Consider the following 18,698-nt stretch of genomic DNA (forward strand, 5'->3'; position numbering starts at 1 on the left):
AACCCTAACCCTAACCCTAACCCTAACCCTAACCCTAACCCTAACCAGTACAGTAGCACACCCGTACACCAGTACAGTAGTACACCGTCACGCACCCGTCCAGTTGGAGAGGGTGTCGCTGTGCAAGGAATCAGTGGAGACATAAACCCTAACCCTAACCCGTGGCCGTACAAGCACCCGTATGAGCACCCTAACGGAGGAGTTGAGGTTTGGGCCGGCATTCAAGAAATGAGCATATCCGTTAATGCTTATGTGATGGCCGGGGTCTTTGGAAGAGCATGATGGACGATGGCGATGATTATGTCATCCTTGATGATCGCAATCCCTGTGCAACATCAACAGCTGTGTGCCCAGGAAGTGTCCAGAAGCAGCGGCAGCGGAGCGCAAAGCCGACCCGCGACAGTTACACTTGTAAAGGAGGGAGCTAGCTCTTTTCAATAAGGCCGCCTTTCGAAGCGTAAGAGCTGGAGAGTGTTTTCTGAACGTGGGCTCTGGGTAGTCAATTGTATGACGGAGTGAGGACGGTGTTCTTTCACCGTCGAGGCCCCGCCTTTCGCTTTTAATAGCGAGGATATTTTTTGCAGCGGAACACGAGTTGAAGGCCACTGCCTCGCGCCGGTCAAAATATTTGCCTTCTGGTGGTGGGCAGCCGTGCACACACACAGCACAGAAGGCCCACGATCCATTATGTACATGGTGAACTGTGCGTCAAACGCTCGTGACCTAATTGCTTGGAGGTTCACTGCTCCACCCTGAGGACGCTGGCCACCTTTCAGCTTGTCCTGTAGGGCGGCAAATGTTTTGTGGAGGTGGGTAACGCAGGCGGAAAGAAGCAGGTGCTGAAACTAAGGCTACTGTTGATCAAGAAGTTGCTGACGAATTGCGTGTTAGCCGCTGCAGGTCCTTTCGGCGAAGCTCCGCCGAGCTTCCGCAGGCAGACGTTCGCAGCGTTAGATCGCTTTCATCATCATTCGTGTCGTCTGCTTTCTCTGGTCATAAGTGCGGACGGTTTGTTGTCAGCGGGGCGGGGGATCCAGGGGTTTTTCTTTGGGCGCAGCAAATGGTGAAGCCGTCACGATGCGGAGTGCGCTTGTGTTATTGGAGGGGCTGAAGATGTGGTTGACTGGAGTATACCGGCACTGCTTGGTGACGAGCAAACGCGTTTGTCGTGTTCCTTTCGTGCCTTGCATGAGAAAGCGCAAGGAGGGCGAGAAGTGAGGTTCATGTGGATCTTTGTGTGTGCAGGAGAGTCTGTGTTTTGTCAATGAGCTACAGCAACATGGCGGAAAGCAAATGATGAAAGGGTGTCTGCAGTGCTGTGAGGCGAAGTATACATCTGGCGGGGGCTGGGGTAGAGCGAAAAAGGTATCCCATTCGGCCATCGGCATTGTATCTTGTATGCGGACGTGAGGCTTAGGAGTTGTCGTAGTGAGCTGGTGTGGGTCTGCGGAGGAGGGCTTTCTTTACCAGAGTGCCCCTGCCGTCGCTAATGCCGTTAATCGTCATACCGCTGCCCTCTCGACTCTACTAAGGTGAATGTCGCGGGTCATTTTTCCTGTCTGGACCCCCCCCCAACACACGCACACACCTTTGTCCTCTTTTGTGTCTTCCCCTCTCAAATATTTTGTGGCTGTCAGCGGTTCTTGAGGATCCTGTCGAGCGAGAGGAGGGAAGGGTCATGGTAGAGGTGTAGGCCTCTGAGGAACTGCGGAGGGCCACCTGCCGAGAATGGGGCTATCTCTGGGCGAGCGTACTGTAGTCATGCAAGTGCGCTGTCATGTTGTTTCCGGTTAGAGGAGCTTAAAAGAGAGAAACCTTTACCCCAGCTCCTGCCTAAACTCTGTTTTTTTTTTGTTTTGCTGTTGTGTAAGGTGCAGTGTGCGCTGATAATTATCACAATAACATTGTTGATTGGTGCGTTGGTTTTAGACAAACTTGTCGCCACACAGCACTGAGAATTCCGGATAAGCGTGACGCAGGGACGCCGGATCATGGTGGAAGGTGCAGCATGAGGGTGATGCTTCCTCTTCCTCTGAACACTTCAGTTCCTTCCGCTTTCTCTTTCAGACGCCCTTGTTATGACTTTCACATCGAGTAGCCGCTCACATTTCGGAGCGCGATAACCTTTGCCGTTGTGCACCTTCCAGGGAGTGGTGTGTTATGCTCATGGTCTTTGTTTATCGGTGCTGGACGGCCGCATGTGAGGCTTGTAGAACGAGTGGAAAGTTGTTCGACGGATACAATGTGGGATCCTCTCAGCTACATCTATCAGGCCGTTGGGTCGAAACATACGGAAAGCAGCTCTGCGACGCTTCCGTCGTTTTACGAGTACACCACCCGCCCCTTTCTGCTGAAAAAGGAGGAAGAGCAGCTGCATTCTAAAATGGCCGCGGAAAGGGTAGCTTGGAAGTCGCTGTCTCTCTCTTTTTGTGGCAAGGACTACGCAGCGCACTACTCGAGTGATCGAGGCTCCGAAGAGTTTGTGCAGGATCTGAGGGTCGTTGTGAAGAGCATCGAAGATGACCTGATGCGGGGCGAGAGCATCTACTCTGGCTTTCTGGAGCAGGTGGACAAGCTGCAAAAGGAAATCAGAGGCGCCGCGGTGGACGTTGTATTTGACAATGATCTCTCTGTGGACACTCTGTATATACGCGAGGGGTTCTTATGCTGTGAGCTTCGAAAAAGGCTGCGTGTTCCTGCGACCGTATCGACACTGCTGTTGGAGCGGGGCAGTTTCCATTTTTTGATCAAGGGCGAAGGGTGTACCGTTTGCATGACTGCGATGATCGACAATGACGGCGCCCCGGTGCATTACGAGGGCGTCGTGTTGGAGTCTGACACACTCTGCTGCAGCAATGGAATCTGCAGAAGCGGCAGGGGTTCAAAGGACCGCTGCTTTGTCACTGTCTTTTCAGGGGACGAAATGGGCTGCGCAGCAGGTTTGTTGTTGGCGGAGGGGGTAGTGGGAGGTGAGCATGTGGAAAAGACTCTGCGAACACTGGTGGATGCTGGTGTACTTGTCTGTTTTTCTTCCGTATACAATGATGGTTCTGTATGCCAATACGAGCAGCATGCACAGGAGAGCGATATCTCTGCGGTGCCCGCGGCGGCACAGCATTACGCTGCCGCACGTCGTACTCGCGTCGTCCGTTGCAGCCGAAACGCGGATGCAATGCACCTTCTGAATGCCGATGTGAGCAAAGGAATGCCGCCGGATGTGGCAGCTCTCGATTTGGCGTTGCGTTCTCCACCCCTGGTGGCCACAATGCAAACGGTGCCTGGACCTTCATACTTCGAAGTGGTGCGTTGTGTTGGGCCTCTTGGTGTCTTGGATGGGCCGCTAGCTCTCTCGATCGCGCACGACAGCCCGTTGCATAACAATGTTCTCAAACATGGTGACACGATAGTTCTTTTTCACGTTGCTGACCAGGATGTATGGAAAAAAGGTCCGTCTCGTCAGTGGCTTGTCCCTGCCAGGTGCGACGCGGCAAAAACAAAGGCAGGCTGTTTTTCTGTGCCGCGCTGCTGCTCGGTGGCTGGGGTGCTTTTGTTCACAACAGAAAGGAGCTTCTCAGCTGGTGACAGTGCAGTAGTGATTGGCAAGTTAGCGGATGCGAACCGAACAGAGCAGCCCTTGTGCGCACCTTTTTCGCGGTTTTCTAGCTTGTTTCATTATACACCTTTCGTGTGCAAATTTCTTCATCGCCAGCACGGTCCAATCGGATTTGTCGGCTTCTCGTTTGCATTCTGCAGCACTGCTCCTCTGTTGGCGATGGCGCTGCTTCCTCTTCATGTCACTGACTTCATCAGCTCGGAAACGGATGTGGATCCGACGATAACGCTTTTTTTCTTTCGTCGAGAGTATGGAGGGTTCTCAGTGCGTAACTACCCGTACTTCACGGATGCGCTGCCGTGTCCTCTCCATCGTTTGATTGATGAGAAAACGAGTTTGGTTGCAGGAACAGCGACTTGTCGTCTACTTCAGGTGGAATCGCTACTAGGTGAATCGAGCACTTTTATGATGCTATCTGTGAGCCGAGTCGCTTTTGACGGATCTGATATTTTGCAGTTTGGAGAATGCTGAGCAGTAGCAATTGTTTCGTGAACTCTGCTGTGTACAAAACTGTTTTAACACAATTTGGAACAGAGATGAAGCGATTTATGGGCTGTGAAGGTATTCCATGGAAATAAATTATGTACCCGATGCTTGTCATATTTGAATGAAATGAAAAAGAAAACGGTTCACTGAAATGTGTTTGTCTTCCTGTTAGGATAGCCAAAACGAATCGAGGTGCGCCGCTTATGTCTTACTTTTAGGATTCGTATTTTTGCGCTTTGCTTGTCGACTCCTGTAAAAACTTTGTGTATGGAGATGACGATGCAGTGAGACTCCTATACAGAGATTTTTTCTTCAGCAGATGCCATTCGATCCGAGATCATGAGCCGAAGCTTACTCAATGAGCCATGATACAGCTTCATCTGCGCGGTGCAAAGTGGGGAGATATGGGGTCCTCACTGCAGTGTGCAGAGGCCGTGATGAAAGCACGGAGCCTGCCTCGAACTGTACCCACGAAGCGTTTAGGCGGTCATCTGGCACCCATTCCTCCATTATGCGATGGTAAGCCCGGCGTATTGTTGTCCGTGTGGCGCAGACTCTCGAGACCAGTAGCGAGGGAGCACTGGACGAGGTGGGTTTGAGGGATGTTGGCATTTTGACTGTCTAGTAGGTAGGGGAAAGGTGTTCATTGTTTGTATGGTGCCGGATTGGAACACTACCGAGGACATGACCATCGGCATACGCAGAGATGCATCGCTTTGTCCGCCTTGCGTCAGAGGCACTTGCCCCGTTTTGCACCATAAGTGCGTCACCGCTGTCCACGATGGAGGCAGCTTGGCCCTGTCGGTGTGTGTGGGGGCTCTGGTCCCTGGTCACTATCGTGAGGTGTGGATCGTGACTAGGAGGCGCAGTGTGGATACTAGCATACAGAACAAACAAGAAGAAATCATGAAAATGGTAATGATTATCGGTGCCCGTCGTGCTCTGCGGAAATGGTTGTGTTTCGCCCTATGGTGGGATCAAAGAGACTATGCAACAACTGGAATGTAGTGGCCTAAACTTCCTTATCAGAGGGTGTGCCGTTTGCGATTGCCTTCTTCTCTTCCGTATCTCTCGTCTCTGGTAATCTTGATTCCATCAATCACCCACTTGCACATTAACAATGAGATGTAAATAAGCGAACCGAGCGAGTCGTATCTGTGCCACTGAAGCGAAGAAATTCGAAACGAGAGAGGTTGTGTCAGCGACGAATTCAGAGACTCGAAAGCGAAGGCGAAAAGGCTTCTTCGATTTCTTTTTTGGTGTGTGTGTGTGTGTGTGTGTGTGTGTGTGTTTGGAATTATATGTAGCTCATTGCGGACGACGAGCATAAAAAGAGGACGGGAGTGTCGAGAAAGCGGCAATTTCAGGTGCATATACTTGACGATCAAGCACAGGAGACCGCTGCGAAAACTCAAATTCTGTGGAAACATCCGCGAGTACCTCAGAAGCTGACTTTTGTTTCGTCGCTTGGCAATTGTGGTCGGGCTGACCGCGACTCGAACGCTTTTTTTCGGTTTGGCATCTCATTCTAGAAGCTGTTGGCGTTGGCGAAAATCACAGGACAGAAAAGATGTCCGTTGACTTTCTGAACGCAGTTGAGAGGTCGCGGCTACTGGATGCTCTCTTCGACAATACCTCTTCTTTCGGCATTTTGTCAAAGAGGTTTCGAGACACCTTTCAGCCAGCTCGGTACACAGCCGTGTGTTGTGAGATTGGGCAGATGTGCAAGGAGTTCGTAGCGTCGGCGGAGGGCACGGGTCTCATCGCTTCCCTGTATGTTGTAGATTACATGCGGAAGCAAGACAACGTGGCGGCAAAGTCGACATTTTACGACGTGCTAATAGAGCTAGAGCATGCTATTAGGAGAGACGTGTTTATTGTGGAGCAGATCAAGTACACAACGAAGGAGTCGAAGGAGAGCAAGAAGAGCCTGGAGGCCACCCGCGCCGAGATCTTCCGCATTCATTGCGCTGCAAAGGTGTTTGCGTTCCAGCTACTTGGAGACACGGTTGCCGAGGATGAGAAAGTCGTGTCGTATGCTTCGAAGAAACAGGATTCTATTGATGAGGCTCTTAACGCGTGGGAGAAGGCGAGTATCAAGATCAAGGAGCCGATGGCGGACATTGAGCACTGCTGGGTCGCAAAGCACGAGAAGCAGCAGTGCGGCTCGTTGTACGAGACGGCCGCTGTATTTGATGAGCAGCCGAACAAACTGTTTGCGTTACTTCTCCCATCCGTAAGAGCGAAGCTACCGATGCTGCCTATGCAGGAAGGTGAAGTGCAGTACCTGCTACCCGGCAAGTCTGCAATGCTTCTTCTTGACAGCGCTCCACCAAGCGAAGGATGGATGATCTCCAAGAGACTGCTTGTAGAGGCGCGCAAGTCGAAACTCTCCAGGGAGGACGAGCAGACACTTCTTGGGCTGCTGAACGAGTCGCTTGTGTCGCGTTTAGGTGTTTCTCCGCAGCAGCTGAGTGAGCTAGCGACGCATAGTCCAGAGGTTTGTGCCTCTGTGCTGCTAAAGGTTCCTCCAGGCTCAGCAGGAGCGTTTATTCAGTTTTTGCTGAAAGGCAACATCCCGGAGGATAACATGCAGACGATTCTACTTCGAGCATCGTCCGTCCTGCATCAAGTCAACGTGCGAACCTATATTTCCACCATGCTCCACAGGCTCAAAGACAGAGGTGTGTCGTCTTCTGCGGCGGAGAGCTTGAAGAGTTTTGCGCTGACTCTTCATCAGCTGGTGATAAAGGCCGCAAAGGAAAATAGAGAAATTTTTATAGCCGACACGTTTCGCGCGGATCTGGAGCAGCTGTTTCAGTCTAGCAGCAACCCGGAGGTGAAGAACAGATGGGAGGAAATGAAGCGGTAGCAGCAGATTATGATACTGGCTGAGTTTTCCCGCTTTTCTGGCTCTCTTTTCGCAAGTGCTTCTATTCATGCGCCCTTTCGGTTTTAGTAACCTTTCTTGTAAGCTTGAGTAATCGGCCCAGCACATTTTCGTTGTTGTCTTTGTTCTTTTTTTTTGTTCGCTTACTTCTGCGGGCCGTCTGGTCAACTAGTTCATCTCAGTTGGATGAAGGGGGACATCAATTCAAAGCAAAAAAGAGCAACGACGTTTTGTGCAGGGATCAGAGCGGTAATGACCGGAAGCGCTTCTGTGGATGAAGTGCAACCGTGCACTTCATCAACGACCAAGATTCTTGGAGAAAGTGCGTGCTGCACTGCGGGCGCAGCCCTTTGCCGTGTCGCCCAGAGTAACAGGCCGAGGGTGAGGCGGGTGGAGCCCGTAAGATGGATTGGCAGGCGCTCGCAGTGCCGCGTAGCGGATACTGCGGAGGGGTGAATGCACCTTCAGTGTCCTCTTCCACTCGTTCAAGTGCTTATCATTGCTTCTTTCTTTGCTCTTAACGTCCTGCTCGAACGCGCCGGGGCACCTGTGCGGCACAGCATACTTTCATGTGCATGATTTCACTGTGCTGATCCCTATGTAAGCCGAAGAGAGATGCGGGGATGGACGACGTCAAAGTAACGTTCGCATTTGTCACCTCCAGCTCTATCAAGTGCTGTGCGGCCGCACAGTGTAATGACGAGTCGACAGTCGACGTGTCGGAGACCCTTTCAGGGGCGCCGCAGCATGAGTTACGCGCTGCTATAATCAAGGTTCTGGACTACGATGCTGGGTGTTCCCGTGTTTTCTGCATGACGTACCCCCACGGCACTAGAATGCGGTCTGTTTGCGAGTCACTTGCCGATGCGATGGCAGCAAATGCGAGTGAGATGGTTTGCTTCACTCCACCTCCCATGCCTGCCGATCGTGTTTTGCGTCTGTGTGCCATGAGAGTTTTAGAGCCAGGTGACGACGTTCCGGATGTGCTCTTCTGCCAAAAAGCTGCGACGCCTCGTCGAGGTGCAGTGGCTTTATCGAGCTGGCTGCTTGTTAATGTTCTTCTCTGCGGAAACGATGGCGCCCTTTCGGTGGGTCACCTGCCCTGCGTGGTGCAGGTGCCTGGCGCCTCCATCACAAGAGACGGTATCTGTAGCAGCTTGTGTGCCTTGCTTAGAATGGGTGTGGAATGCGAGCGGCACCTGCGAAGCTGTGCGCTGTTCTGCTGCACGGCAGAGAGAAAGAGCATCGTCTTGCGCGATCCGTTTCACGACGGCGGGTGCCCAAGTCAGGTTGCCATTATCTACGGTGTGGTCGATGTTGGGGACGTCGTGCTTGTGTCCGCGGCGTTTCCTTCCGCAGCCGCCGAAGCGAGGCCATCCGTTTTGCAGGCCGTCGTAGTAAGGCGGTTTACAGAGGATGGAGTGACGTTGTATGATGTGAAGGAGGTGGACACTGCTGTCGTCTTGGAGAGACTGACGTGCACACAGCTGGTGCCTCTCTAGCCGCTCTGACTGTTCCTGAGAAGCGTGAAGGGAAAATAAAATAGACGCCTGGGCTGACGCTTTGTTTGCTGTTCTGCCGGCCTCTCTCTTTCTCATCTCAGTCGCGGACGAGACTCCTCGTTTGTCGAAGGCGCTTCTCGAGGGACATCCAGAGTGGTTGCCGTGCGGGAGTGAGCAGCGAGAACGGTGTCTGCACGCCCTTCTTTCATGCTTCTCTGCTCATCCACAAGTGTGTTTCTGTACGCGTTCCCTCTGCTCCTGCTCCCTGTTTTTTTTTGTTTGTTTCTCTGCCTGATTGCGGGCACTACGGGCATCGTTCTTGTCAGTTTGCGTAGTGTAGATCGCACGACTTTCTGTTGTTCAGCACACACCATGAGCGCTGACTGGACGCTGCCGCTCCGCAAGGTGCCTGTCCACGCCACCAAGGACCCCTCTGTCGCGTGGAACACTGTACACCTATGCTATGAGCAGACATTTTTTGGTCAAATCACCAGTTTGCGCTACAACCACGCTGGTTCGTTGCTTGGAGGCACTTCCACAAACCAATTTGCACTCCTGCGTGTCCCCCAGACGGATGGCGTAGTGGTGAACGAGCAGACGGAGCGCAAGAACTACTCTGTCCGCTTTCGCGAGGATGACAAGCTTTACATTCAAGCTGTGGACCAACGGGTGGTTTTGCGGTCCTCGGAGACCGCGTTCGAGCGGCAGTATCTAGGACATTCGCGGGATGTGCGCTCCGCCATCTTTATTGGCCGACACAACTTTGCGTCTGCAAGCGACGACACGACGGTGAAGCTGTGGGATTTGATGAGTGACGATGATCTTGGTACGGCGCGGATTCACACCGACTACGTGCGCTGTCTTGAGCCATACGCTGGTGGCTCGTTCTTTAGCGGCTCCTACGATCACCGAGTGAACTTGTGGGATCCTCGCACCGGCATGCTCGCGCCGCTGCAAACCTCCGGGGACAGCATTACCCAAGCTGTGGAGGCGCTCTGTTTCGTACCGAGTGAGGAGATTGTGGCTGTTGGTGCCGGCGATCGCGTGGTTGTCTTTGACCCTCGCAAGGGCCTTAGTACGCCCTTGTTTCAGGGCTCGTTTCACACCAAGTCAGTGGTCGCGGTCGCCTACTCGCAAAAGCTGCGCAGTCTCCTCACGGGATCTCTGGACTGCCGTGTGAAAATGTTCTCGCTTGAGGGCAGTGAGCTGCGCTGCATTTCGAACAAGCGCTTTGAAAACGGTGTGACATCGCTTGCAGTGCACCCTGGCTCGACGGAGTACGCCGTGGGCAGCACAACAGGCGAGCTCAACGTGTATCGCTTCAGAGAGGCAGGCATAGAGGAAGACGACGCTCCCGAGGAGCTCGTTCTGGACAAGGAGAAGACGCGGTCGAAGGAGCAGGTGCTGCAAGACAAGATGAAAGAAGTACAGTTCCAGCTGAGAAGCTACCAGTACGGCAAAGCGCTCAAGACTGCGTTGTACTCCCGTCACCCCGATGTCCTCGTTTCCACGTTTGAGGAGCTTGTGCGTCGAGGCGCGCTGCACGTTGCGCTGAACAACCAAAACGACCGCACCATTGTGCGCGTTCTTCGCTTTGCCACTCACTACGTCGAGAAGCCGCAGTTCACGGACACAATGCTCGTTGTGTTCGAGACCATTTTCGATATCTATAGCGCGTATGTGGGCAAAAGTGCCTTCTTTCACCGGGAGATTTTGAATGCGCAAAAGAAGATCGGCGCGTCTCTCGCGGTGATACAGCGAATGGAACGGAGTATGGGCATCATGGAGATGATCGTGCATTCGGAATAGGGGCGAGGGCACGAGGCTGTACTTGCGCGGATGGCGATGCTAGCCCCGCCGCGCCCCTCGCACTATGCGCCTATTTGCCGATGTCGGAGAAGTGTCAGTAATTGTAATGAATCGTAATGCGTCGTGTAACTGGTTGCATACACCAAGGACAAGCAGCGACAACGGAAGAAGCTCATCGTCTGGCACGACAAGCAAAAAGTAGCAGAGTACTGCAGAGGTCGGTGGCGATCCGGATGGCAGTAACATCACTCAAGACTCTTGTTCGCGTCAGGAGGCAAGGGAGACGGCTGCGTCTTCGATCGAGTTAACCGCCTATTTCAGCAAATGGGGAAGGTCACCCACGCACAGACAATCATCTGCGTCGTGAGTGTGGCGTGGTCTTGTTGTTGCCGGGATGCTTCCGTCTTTCACGCGTTACGGCGTTGCCAATGCATACAACAGCGTCTCACGTCCGAAGCTTGACGGCCGGGGAGCGGCGAGGAAGCGGAGGAGAGCGATTCGACTTTTGCTCGGGTGGCAGTTTAACCTTGCCCTACTGTTTCTCGGCTTCCGTGTATTCTGCCACACATATCTCTCTGTCACGCTTTTTTTCTGCTATCCATGCTTTCTTTTCTTTTCGCGTTGTTTTTCGGGGGAGGTTGGATGGATTCGCATAGAGTTGCGAGTTCATTTCTGGCTATCTGTCTTTCTCTCCGAGTCGCCAAAAATACGCATCTTCTACTCCTTTCTTCGCTGCATACTTCTACCGCGCGCGCGTCACCTCAAAGCAAGCACCATGCTCCGCCGTCTTTCCACTAGCTCCTTCCTGAAGCGCGCGCAGTTTCGCGGGTTCGCGGCTACGTCGCCGCTTTTGAACCTGGACTATCAGATGTACCGTACAGCGACCGTCCGTGAAGCTGCGCCACAGTTTTCCGGCCAGGCTGTCGTGAATGGTGCAATTAAGGATATAAACATGAACGACTACAAGGGCAAGTACATTGTGCTGTTTTTCTATCCGATGGACTTCACCTTCGTTTGCCCGACCGAGATCATTGCGTTTTCGGATCGCCACGCCGACTTCGAGAAGCTGAACACGCAGGTTGTTGCGGTGTCGTGCGATTCGGTGTACTCTCACCTGGCGTGGGTGAACACGCCACGCAAAAAGGGTGGCCTCGGTGAAATGCACATCCCGGTACTGGCGGACAAATCGATGGAAATCGCTCGTGACTACGGTGTGCTGATCGAAGAATCCGGTATCGCTCTTCGAGGACTCTTTATCATCGACAAGAAGGGCATCCTGCGCCACTCGACGATCAATGACCTTCCTGTGGGTCGCAACGTGGACGAGGCACTGCGCGTGTTGGAGGCTTTCCAGTACGCAGACGAGAACGGAGACGCGATCCCGTGCGGATGGAAGCCTGGACAGCCCACGCTGGACACCACAAAGGCAGCCGAGTTTTTCGAGAAGAACATGTGATTCCTTTCACCTATACACGTGGTTCATATATTATCGGCTTTTTACCTGAGAGAGCAAAGAAAGCTTATTAGCACGGAAAAACGTAATGTGCTGATAGGGGAAAGAAACAAAAACAACCGCAGCCGAGACATTTTGTTTGTGTTGGAGGAAGTAGAGGAGGCCCATCGGTGTCTAGAAGACAATACCGCAGTGTGAGACAGTGACAGAGGTGGCAGAGGAGAGGTAGGGGGAAGCTCAAATGAGTGCTGTATCATGTATGCATGTCTCTCTGGCTGCTTCTCAGCTTTTCGTTCCGGCTTCCACTGGACTGTGGCCCTGCTCCAAACCTTCGACGTGGGATGATTCGATGACTCTTTCTTTTATCAGTGACTGATACCGATACTGTGCTGCAGAGAATCGAGAAAAAAAGCGGAAAAGGCGGCAGGGCCTCGATGGCAAATCGTTTAGTTGTGTGTGTCAGTGATGCCTCTCTAGGTGGCGGAGTGGGGCTGCACGTGATGGACGACGACGTAGCGCAATACGCGCCTTCAGTCGACAGATCGAACAAGCACCGTGCTGGTTTCAGTATCCCTGCGCACTCTCCTGGTTATGGGCGCCTTGAATGCGAGCCTTTGTTTGAGCTCCACTTGCTGCTCATCAAATGGCCACACTTCCGACCTCCCTTGCTCTTTTTTTTTGCACTTTTGTGGCACCTGTGTCCTTGCTGTCGGTCCTTTCCAACTTCAGCACACGGAGAAACCACCCTGACTGTAGCAATCACGATCCAGTGGGGACAAAGGAGACGAGGTGTCGAGTGCCATTTCGACGATCGGAATGTCTCGTACGAGCGTCCCGCCGAAGGTCGGGCAGCGCCCCGGCATTGGTGTTGAGAAGACGACCAATCCAAAGGTATTTTTCGATATCAGCATTGACAACAAGGCAGCTGGCCGCATTGTCATGGAGCTGTACGCCGACACGGTTCCCAAGACGGCCGAGAATTTCCGGGCTCTCTGCACGGGAGAGAAAGGTAAGGGCCGCAGTGGCAAGCCCCTGCATTACAAGAGCAGCGTGTTTCACCGCGTCATCCCGAACTTCATGATCCAAGGCGGCGACTTTACTCGGGGAAACGGCACAGGCGGTGAATCCATCTATGGCACCACCTTCCGGGATGAGTCGTTCTCTGGGAAAGCCGGCCGGCACACCGGGCTGGGGTGCCTGTCCATGGCCAACGCAGGTCCGAATACGAACGGGTCACAGTTTTTCATTTGCACTGCTGCAACCCCGTGGCTCGACGGCAAGCACGTTGTCTTTGGCCGTGTCATCGATGGTCTTGACGTTGTGAAGAAAGTTGAGCGACTGGGATCGTCGTCCGGGAAGACACGCAGTCGCATCGTGGTGTCCGACTGCGGTGAGGTGGCGGCTGATAAATCGAAGGGACAGCGGCCACCCCAGCAGCAGCATCAGCCAGCGAAGGCATCTGCGGACATGAAGCGGGCCGCTGACAAGAAGGCCGTTGCGGAGAAGTTGCTGGCGTCTTCTCCAGCCGCCGAGGGGCAGAAGGCTCTCTCTGCAAAGAAAGAGACACCACCTCAGGTGGCTGCACCAAGTGAGGCGAAGAAGCGCATGCGCGCGGTGGACGAGGAAGAGACGCGGCTGGCTCGACTTCGTGAGAAAAAGGCGAAATTGGCCGCCCTGCGCTCCAGCGCTGCGGGGAACGAATAACTGCGCGGTTTAGTGACTAACCTGATTAACTATCTTCTAGGCGGCTCTTCTTGTGTAGCGTCTGCCTTCGCCGTTTTAATGAAAGAGCAGAGATCCGGAGAACGGGTGCCGCGCCTCGAAAAAAGGTAACGAAAGAAGAATCCAGCAGGCGCCGGAGCGCCTTCCTTGTGGAGTGCTGAATTAGTTCACGGTAACGCGGCAGCGTGCTGGGCCGAGGATCCAGCGGACAACGCTTGGATGACAGCTACTGGGCCTTTACCACGTGACGTCAGAGACGTGGCGCCATTGCACCGGTGGCAAACGGAGGGTACCAGCTCGCACTCTGAGGCTGGCGGTGACGTACCCGCGACCTGCCTTTTTCAGCATCCCGTCGTTGCTCTCCTTCCTTCATTTCCACCTTTGCCTTTTTTTCTCGTGGCTCATCGCACATTGCACAAATGTGCTCTGGGTTGTGCTCCTGTTGCGTTCACTTGGTGCACAGTGCAGTTTACTTGGAAACGCTCCCCGCAACTGCGCTGCTTCGGATCTGCGAACCTTGCAGACATATCCTTCGGTCGCGGCTGTGATTACTCCGCGAATATGCTGCGTTGTGTGTCGAGAAGGCTGTGGTATCAGTTCAAGGACCTCAAAAGTAAGGTCATCCTCGAAAAGCTTCGAAACTCGAAACTGCAGGAAGGTGTTCACCCTTCTGATATGGATATGGAGGATCTGGCAAGGGAAAGCGGCATTGCGCCGCCGAGTAGTGTCAATGTGCAGGACTTTGTGCACGAGAAAGAGGCCGTGCTGGAGATGCTGCAGGAACAGCGACTGCGCCGCATAGCCCGGCGCGAAGCGTTTCTGGAGTGGCAAGCTGGGCAGCGCGAAAAAGGCGCCGCTCACCGTCTTGTTCGCCAATCGCGCAAAGCGGAAAAGTACAAGCGCCGCCACTACCATGCCACGAGTGGGCGAATGCTGCCGATATCTCTTTCTCCGGGTCAAGCACCGCCAGATCACCGCGCACCAATGTCAATGCCAAAGGCGTGCGTATCGTCTACCGAGTTTCTACGAGGAGGTCCGGCAGAAAATCGGCACGCCATACACCTCTCTTTGGAAAAGAAGTGAGTGCCCCCCTGCAGTGCGTGTGCCGCTCTCTTTTCTGCACTATGTCCTTGCACAAAATGTGCTGTTTTAAACGAAGAAAAGGAGCGAAGGTGGAAGGGCTCCTTCTCATATCTGCTCGCCGCTTTTTTTGTGTGACGGCAGTGAGAGCCACCAGTGCTTGCCGCACGACAAGGGACAGCATGTGTATAGATGTACAGGGAAGGGAGGGATCATGAGTGCCAACACAGCGGGAAGGGATGAGAAGGGGGAGGTGAGGTGCGTTTTCTTGCTTCCTCTAAGCTGTTCTGCTCAGTCTATATGGGCGTCGTTTGCCGTCTCCGCGGCGGCAGAGGCCGCAGCAAAAGCTGGTCTCTTAGCGATACTTTCGCTGGGCGCCTACTTGCACACGACTCTCGCTACTTTTCATCCTTCTCTCATCTCGTCCTCTGCACGGCGCGCGCACGTGAGTGCGGATGGACCCCTTTGCCCAGGGCAACACACCGTGCGACGCGCCTAGCCAGAAGAGCGTGCCATGTTCACCAAGTTCCTCTCACGCGTGAAGGCCATGCCGCCGAGATCGGGGGACTGGGCTAACAAGCTGGGACCTGTTGCTCTCATGGGCTGCTCGGTCGGAGCACACATGAGTTCGACGAAGCTTCTGAACCATTTCTACACGTCCTCGCGAGACTGCGATATGTATGCAGAGTTGACCTTCCATGAGCCCGGTCCTGTGGAATGCCCGCCAGAGACGGTCATTTTTTTCCCTGTGATCCAGTGTGGCGAAATGCTGGATGAAAAGGGAGAGCCTAGCGAGGCCACCAAGGATGACTGGTACCTGGCGATGACAGAGTCCACGACAGAGTTGCTGGAGAAGGGCTACGTCCCGGTGAGCGTCGGCGGTGATGGCTCTGCGACGCTAGCTATGGTTGAGGCGTACAAGCGGCTCTTCCGGTCAAGCGAGGTGGTGCTGATTCACTGCTCTGCCAGACCGTCGCTGGAGAAGGCGGAACAGCCGATTCGTGTATTGCTCGAGAAGGACCTATTGAAGGGTGTTGTCGAGATCGGGAATCGCTGTGTCTCGTCCGGCGACCGCAAGATCCGCAAGCAGCACAAGGTTATGTACATGGATATGCAAGCCATATATGCAAAGGGCCTATTTTGCATTCGCGACATCCGCAATGACTATCCAGTCTTTTTGAGCATTGACGCTGATGTACTGGATCCGGCTTTTGCACCGGGCGTGGAGTCGCCCGTGCCAGGAGGTTTCTCTACGCGGGACCTGTTGCACATCATGACCGGCATTCGAGGGCCCAAGGTGGCTGGGATCGACATCCACGGGTACCACCCTAGTCTGGACATGTGCCGTAGCGATGGCGTTGGCCTGACCCAGATGGCGTTGACGAAGGTGTTGAAGGAGTCGATTGTCAAGGCCTACACCATCTCCACACAGACTGCGGAGGAAGGTCTTGAGAGGGTGCGCCTGATGCAGCGACAGGGCACGCTGTCTGACAACCCATACCCTGATCACTGATGGGCCGCGTTTCTGCTGTACGTGTCACCCTGTAACTACCTTTGCGTTATAGGCTCTTATGGATTTTGTAGTATCCACGGAAAGCGTGCCCGTTCATGCTTTTTTTTTAGATTGAGGCAGCGCAGTGCATTGCTGCACCGCTGAAACTCGTTCACCTCTGTGGTACCACTGCCGCTTCACGTGCTGCTGGGTATTTGTTGTTTATGTGAGCAGAGGAGGCCCACGTCAGGAGCCGATGATGACAAGCACGGTATCCGTTTCACGGCGTGCATGTTCATATGAGATCGCTGCAAATCGGCGGCGTATCTGCATGAGAGGTTTTTTTTTGCTGCGCAGCTCTGCATATACTATGACATTTTCTCCTCCTTTCGCTTTTATCGCGTTTTGCAACTGACTACCGGGACCTGCTTCACTGTGCCCGTCACTCTCTGATACATCGGTATAGAGGAAGCATTTTGTTTATTGTTGCTCGGTATCCAGAGCGTTTAGTTGGGTTCAGTGGCAAGAACGGAAGCGTGCGCATACACACACTTACAGACACAGACACAGCAATAACACGTCAACAAAGGCGCAATGTCAGACGGAGCGATAGTCCCACGTGAGGGCTCGCCGCAGTCGATCTCTGAGGAGCTGGAGCGTCGTCGCAGCGAAGCTCGCAACTTGGAACTGCGGGTCTCGCGAAAGGAAGCGGAGCTCCAGCGCGCTAAGGAGGAGCAGGAGTTGCTGAAGGAGATGCGCACAGTGAACGAGATGATCATTCGAAAGAAGGAAAGGCAGCTCAGCGAGGGAGTGGCAAATGGCGTGAAAATTTCGCCCGAGTCGCTAGCGGAGCTGAATGCGCTGGGGGATGCGCTGAGACTGGAAAACCTCAAGACGGTGGAGCTCCAGAGGGAGGCTGACGTCACTTCGCATCAGATGGAGGAGGTGGAACGCTCGCTGGAGAACACCGAGAAACAGCTTCTGGAGGCAAAGCGCTCCACTGGGTGGGATGTCGACCGGAATTCTGCACGCACGGAAACCGCCATGGAGAGTGCGTTCAAGGAAAAGAAGAGGCTGCTCTCCTCCCTGACCTCAGAGCAGCGTACTCTCTCGGAGTTGTCGGAGCGACTGAAGCAACATGCGGAGGAGTGCCAGGCTAAGGTTGACGCTGCCGAAGGTATGGATGAGCGCTTCGCGGAGGCTGAGGAGCAACTGCGTCAGGCAAACGCGCGCTATAGGGAGCTGATAGAAGAAGTCATGAGTAACGAGCGGATTCAAAAGAAAACAGAGCGCGTGCTGACGGTGGCAAATACGCAGGACAAGTACAAGTGCATCCGGCAACTGGAGGGGGAAAAGAGGGCGTTGCACAATGACCTCTCCAAGCTGCGCGAGACCAACGTGAGCAACTCCAGGTCCATCCTTTCTCTCGAGGTCCGCTTGCGACAGCTGGAAACCCGGCTAGAGGCCGTCAACGGGTTTCTTCGTGAGGTCTTCGCCGAGGTGGAGGATGACGAGCCCATGGACAATGTGCCAGAGGGTGCAGTGGAGGTGCCGCTGGCCCTGTTCGAGGAGCTGAGTGCGGCACTCGAGCTTTCCCGCGAGACAGTGGTGCAACGCGACGATCAGCTAGATGAGCATGACTGCAAGATCGAGCAAATGGAGCGAAAGGTTGTGATCCTGCAGAACGCCATCGCGTCACGCGCGGTCTCCGCACAAGTGCAGGCCCGAGGAAGGGACACGCAGCAGCGCAGCATGTACGCGAACCACTCACGGCGGCGGTCGCAGCTGCGGACAGAGCGCGATCAGCTCGCTGTGGAAAACACGGTGCTGCGGAATCGACTTGCGTTGCTGTAGCGGCACTGAGGTCATGAGAGTGCACCTTTGCTCTCTCGATTTCGTTGCGATGTAACGTCTCGTCCTTAGTGGTAGTGACTGGTGGCGCTGATTGTACTGTTTTTTTTTTCGCCCTTTTTATTCATCGACTTCCATGTAGGTGCTCCGCATGGCGCCCTCACAGTGCGGGCTGTAACTGGAATCGTACACAAAGTGGTGGGTGGGGGAGAGGGCGAGTAGCTAGGGCGGGCGCCGCGACAAGGGGACGGCGAGGCTGAAATGCGGGACGGACTGAGGGCAGCGGAGACACAAGTAAATGACATGATCGACGGAGGGGCGAGTGTGTCTGTTTGTTGGCCTCTTTCTCTTCCTCTACCGAGCACACCCCGCTCTCTCCCCACCTGTCCAGCGCTTAGTGTGGTTTCGTCGGATATCGAGATAGTCGTTTCCTCCTCTCCCTCCACACGTCTTCCATTGCTGAGTTTAGTGCCAGCTTGGAAGATTGAGGACGGAGAATTCGGAGGGAGGAAGCGCTTGCTGTGAACTGGCAGCGGGAGTGACAGCTTTTTCCCCATTATTGTTTGGCAGGCAGCTGTGATGCCCTGACGTACGGTAGTGTGCATCACACCACCTCCTTTCCTAATCGAGGGACTAGCGGGGAATGGGCTCGATAGTGTGCACGCGTAAGAAAGGAGCGGAATGCAAGCGTGCAGTGGCTTCCGCATCGCCTCCCCGTCCATGCGAGCTCGAGTGCGATTCGGACGCGCATATGTGTGGCCCTTGAAGTACCTCAACTCTCTTTCTGCATCGATGTTTCT

General features: G+C 54.1%; 9 protein-coding genes across 9 annotated transcripts; all 9 read left to right on the forward strand.

The window, feature by feature from the left end:
• Positions 1-2,242: 2,242 nt before the first annotated feature.
• On the forward strand, positions 2,243-4,084 carry LMJF_23_0010 (conserved hypothetical protein; the record flags this gene model as incomplete). Its single annotated transcript, XM_001683270.1, has 1 exon — positions 2,243-4,084. The coding sequence occupies one exon, from the start codon at positions 2,243-2,245 to the stop codon at positions 4,082-4,084; it is 1,842 nt and encodes a 613-aa protein (XP_001683322.1).
• Positions 4,085-5,819: 1,735 nt separating this feature from the next.
• LMJF_23_0020 (conserved hypothetical protein) lies at positions 5,820-6,971 on the forward strand (the record flags this gene model as incomplete). Its single annotated transcript, XM_001683271.1, has 1 exon — positions 5,820-6,971. One exon carries the CDS (start codon positions 5,820-5,822, stop codon positions 6,969-6,971), a length of 1,152 nt encoding a protein of 383 aa, XP_001683323.1.
• A 641-nt stretch (positions 6,972-7,612) lies between these two features.
• Positions 7,613-8,491, forward strand: LMJF_23_0025 (conserved hypothetical protein; the record flags this gene model as incomplete). The annotated part of the gene is made up of 1 exon (XM_001683272.1): positions 7,613-8,491. One exon carries the CDS (start codon positions 7,613-7,615, stop codon positions 8,489-8,491), a length of 879 nt encoding a protein of 292 aa, XP_001683324.1.
• A 207-nt stretch (positions 8,492-8,698) lies between these two features.
• Positions 8,699-10,300, forward strand: LMJF_23_0030 (putative beta propeller protein; the record flags this gene model as incomplete). Its single annotated transcript, XM_001683273.1, has 1 exon — positions 8,699-10,300. One exon carries the CDS (start codon positions 8,699-8,701, stop codon positions 10,298-10,300), a length of 1,602 nt encoding a protein of 533 aa, XP_001683325.1.
• A 775-nt stretch (positions 10,301-11,075) lies between these two features.
• On the forward strand, positions 11,076-11,756 carry LMJF_23_0040 (peroxidoxin; the record flags this gene model as incomplete). The annotated part of the gene is made up of 1 exon (XM_001683274.1): positions 11,076-11,756. The coding sequence occupies one exon, from the start codon at positions 11,076-11,078 to the stop codon at positions 11,754-11,756; it is 681 nt and encodes a 226-aa protein (XP_001683326.1).
• An 813-nt stretch (positions 11,757-12,569) lies between these two features.
• CYP11 (putative cyclophilin 11) lies at positions 12,570-13,457 on the forward strand (the record flags this gene model as incomplete). The annotated part of the gene is made up of 1 exon (XM_001683275.1): positions 12,570-13,457. The coding sequence occupies one exon, from the start codon at positions 12,570-12,572 to the stop codon at positions 13,455-13,457; it is 888 nt and encodes a 295-aa protein (XP_001683327.1).
• Positions 13,458-14,036: 579 nt separating this feature from the next.
• Positions 14,037-14,558, forward strand: LMJF_23_0060 (conserved hypothetical protein; the record flags this gene model as incomplete). Its single annotated transcript, XM_001683276.1, has 1 exon — positions 14,037-14,558. One exon carries the CDS (start codon positions 14,037-14,039, stop codon positions 14,556-14,558), a length of 522 nt encoding a protein of 173 aa, XP_001683328.1.
• A 511-nt stretch (positions 14,559-15,069) lies between these two features.
• On the forward strand, positions 15,070-16,068 carry LMJF_23_0070 (agmatinase-like protein; the record flags this gene model as incomplete). The annotated part of the gene is made up of 1 exon (XM_001683277.1): positions 15,070-16,068. One exon carries the CDS (start codon positions 15,070-15,072, stop codon positions 16,066-16,068), a length of 999 nt encoding a protein of 332 aa, XP_001683329.1.
• A 573-nt stretch (positions 16,069-16,641) lies between these two features.
• LMJF_23_0080 (conserved hypothetical protein) lies at positions 16,642-17,901 on the forward strand (the record flags this gene model as incomplete). The annotated part of the gene is made up of 1 exon (XM_001683278.1): positions 16,642-17,901. The coding sequence occupies one exon, from the start codon at positions 16,642-16,644 to the stop codon at positions 17,899-17,901; it is 1,260 nt and encodes a 419-aa protein (XP_001683330.1).
• Between the last annotated feature and the right edge of the window lie 797 nt (positions 17,902-18,698).

Source organism: Leishmania major, chromosome 23, assembly GCF_000002725.2.
Source record: "Leishmania major strain Friedlin complete genome, chromosome 23".
In the NCBI taxonomy this organism is placed as follows: Eukaryota; Euglenozoa; class Kinetoplastea; order Trypanosomatida; family Trypanosomatidae; genus Leishmania; species Leishmania major.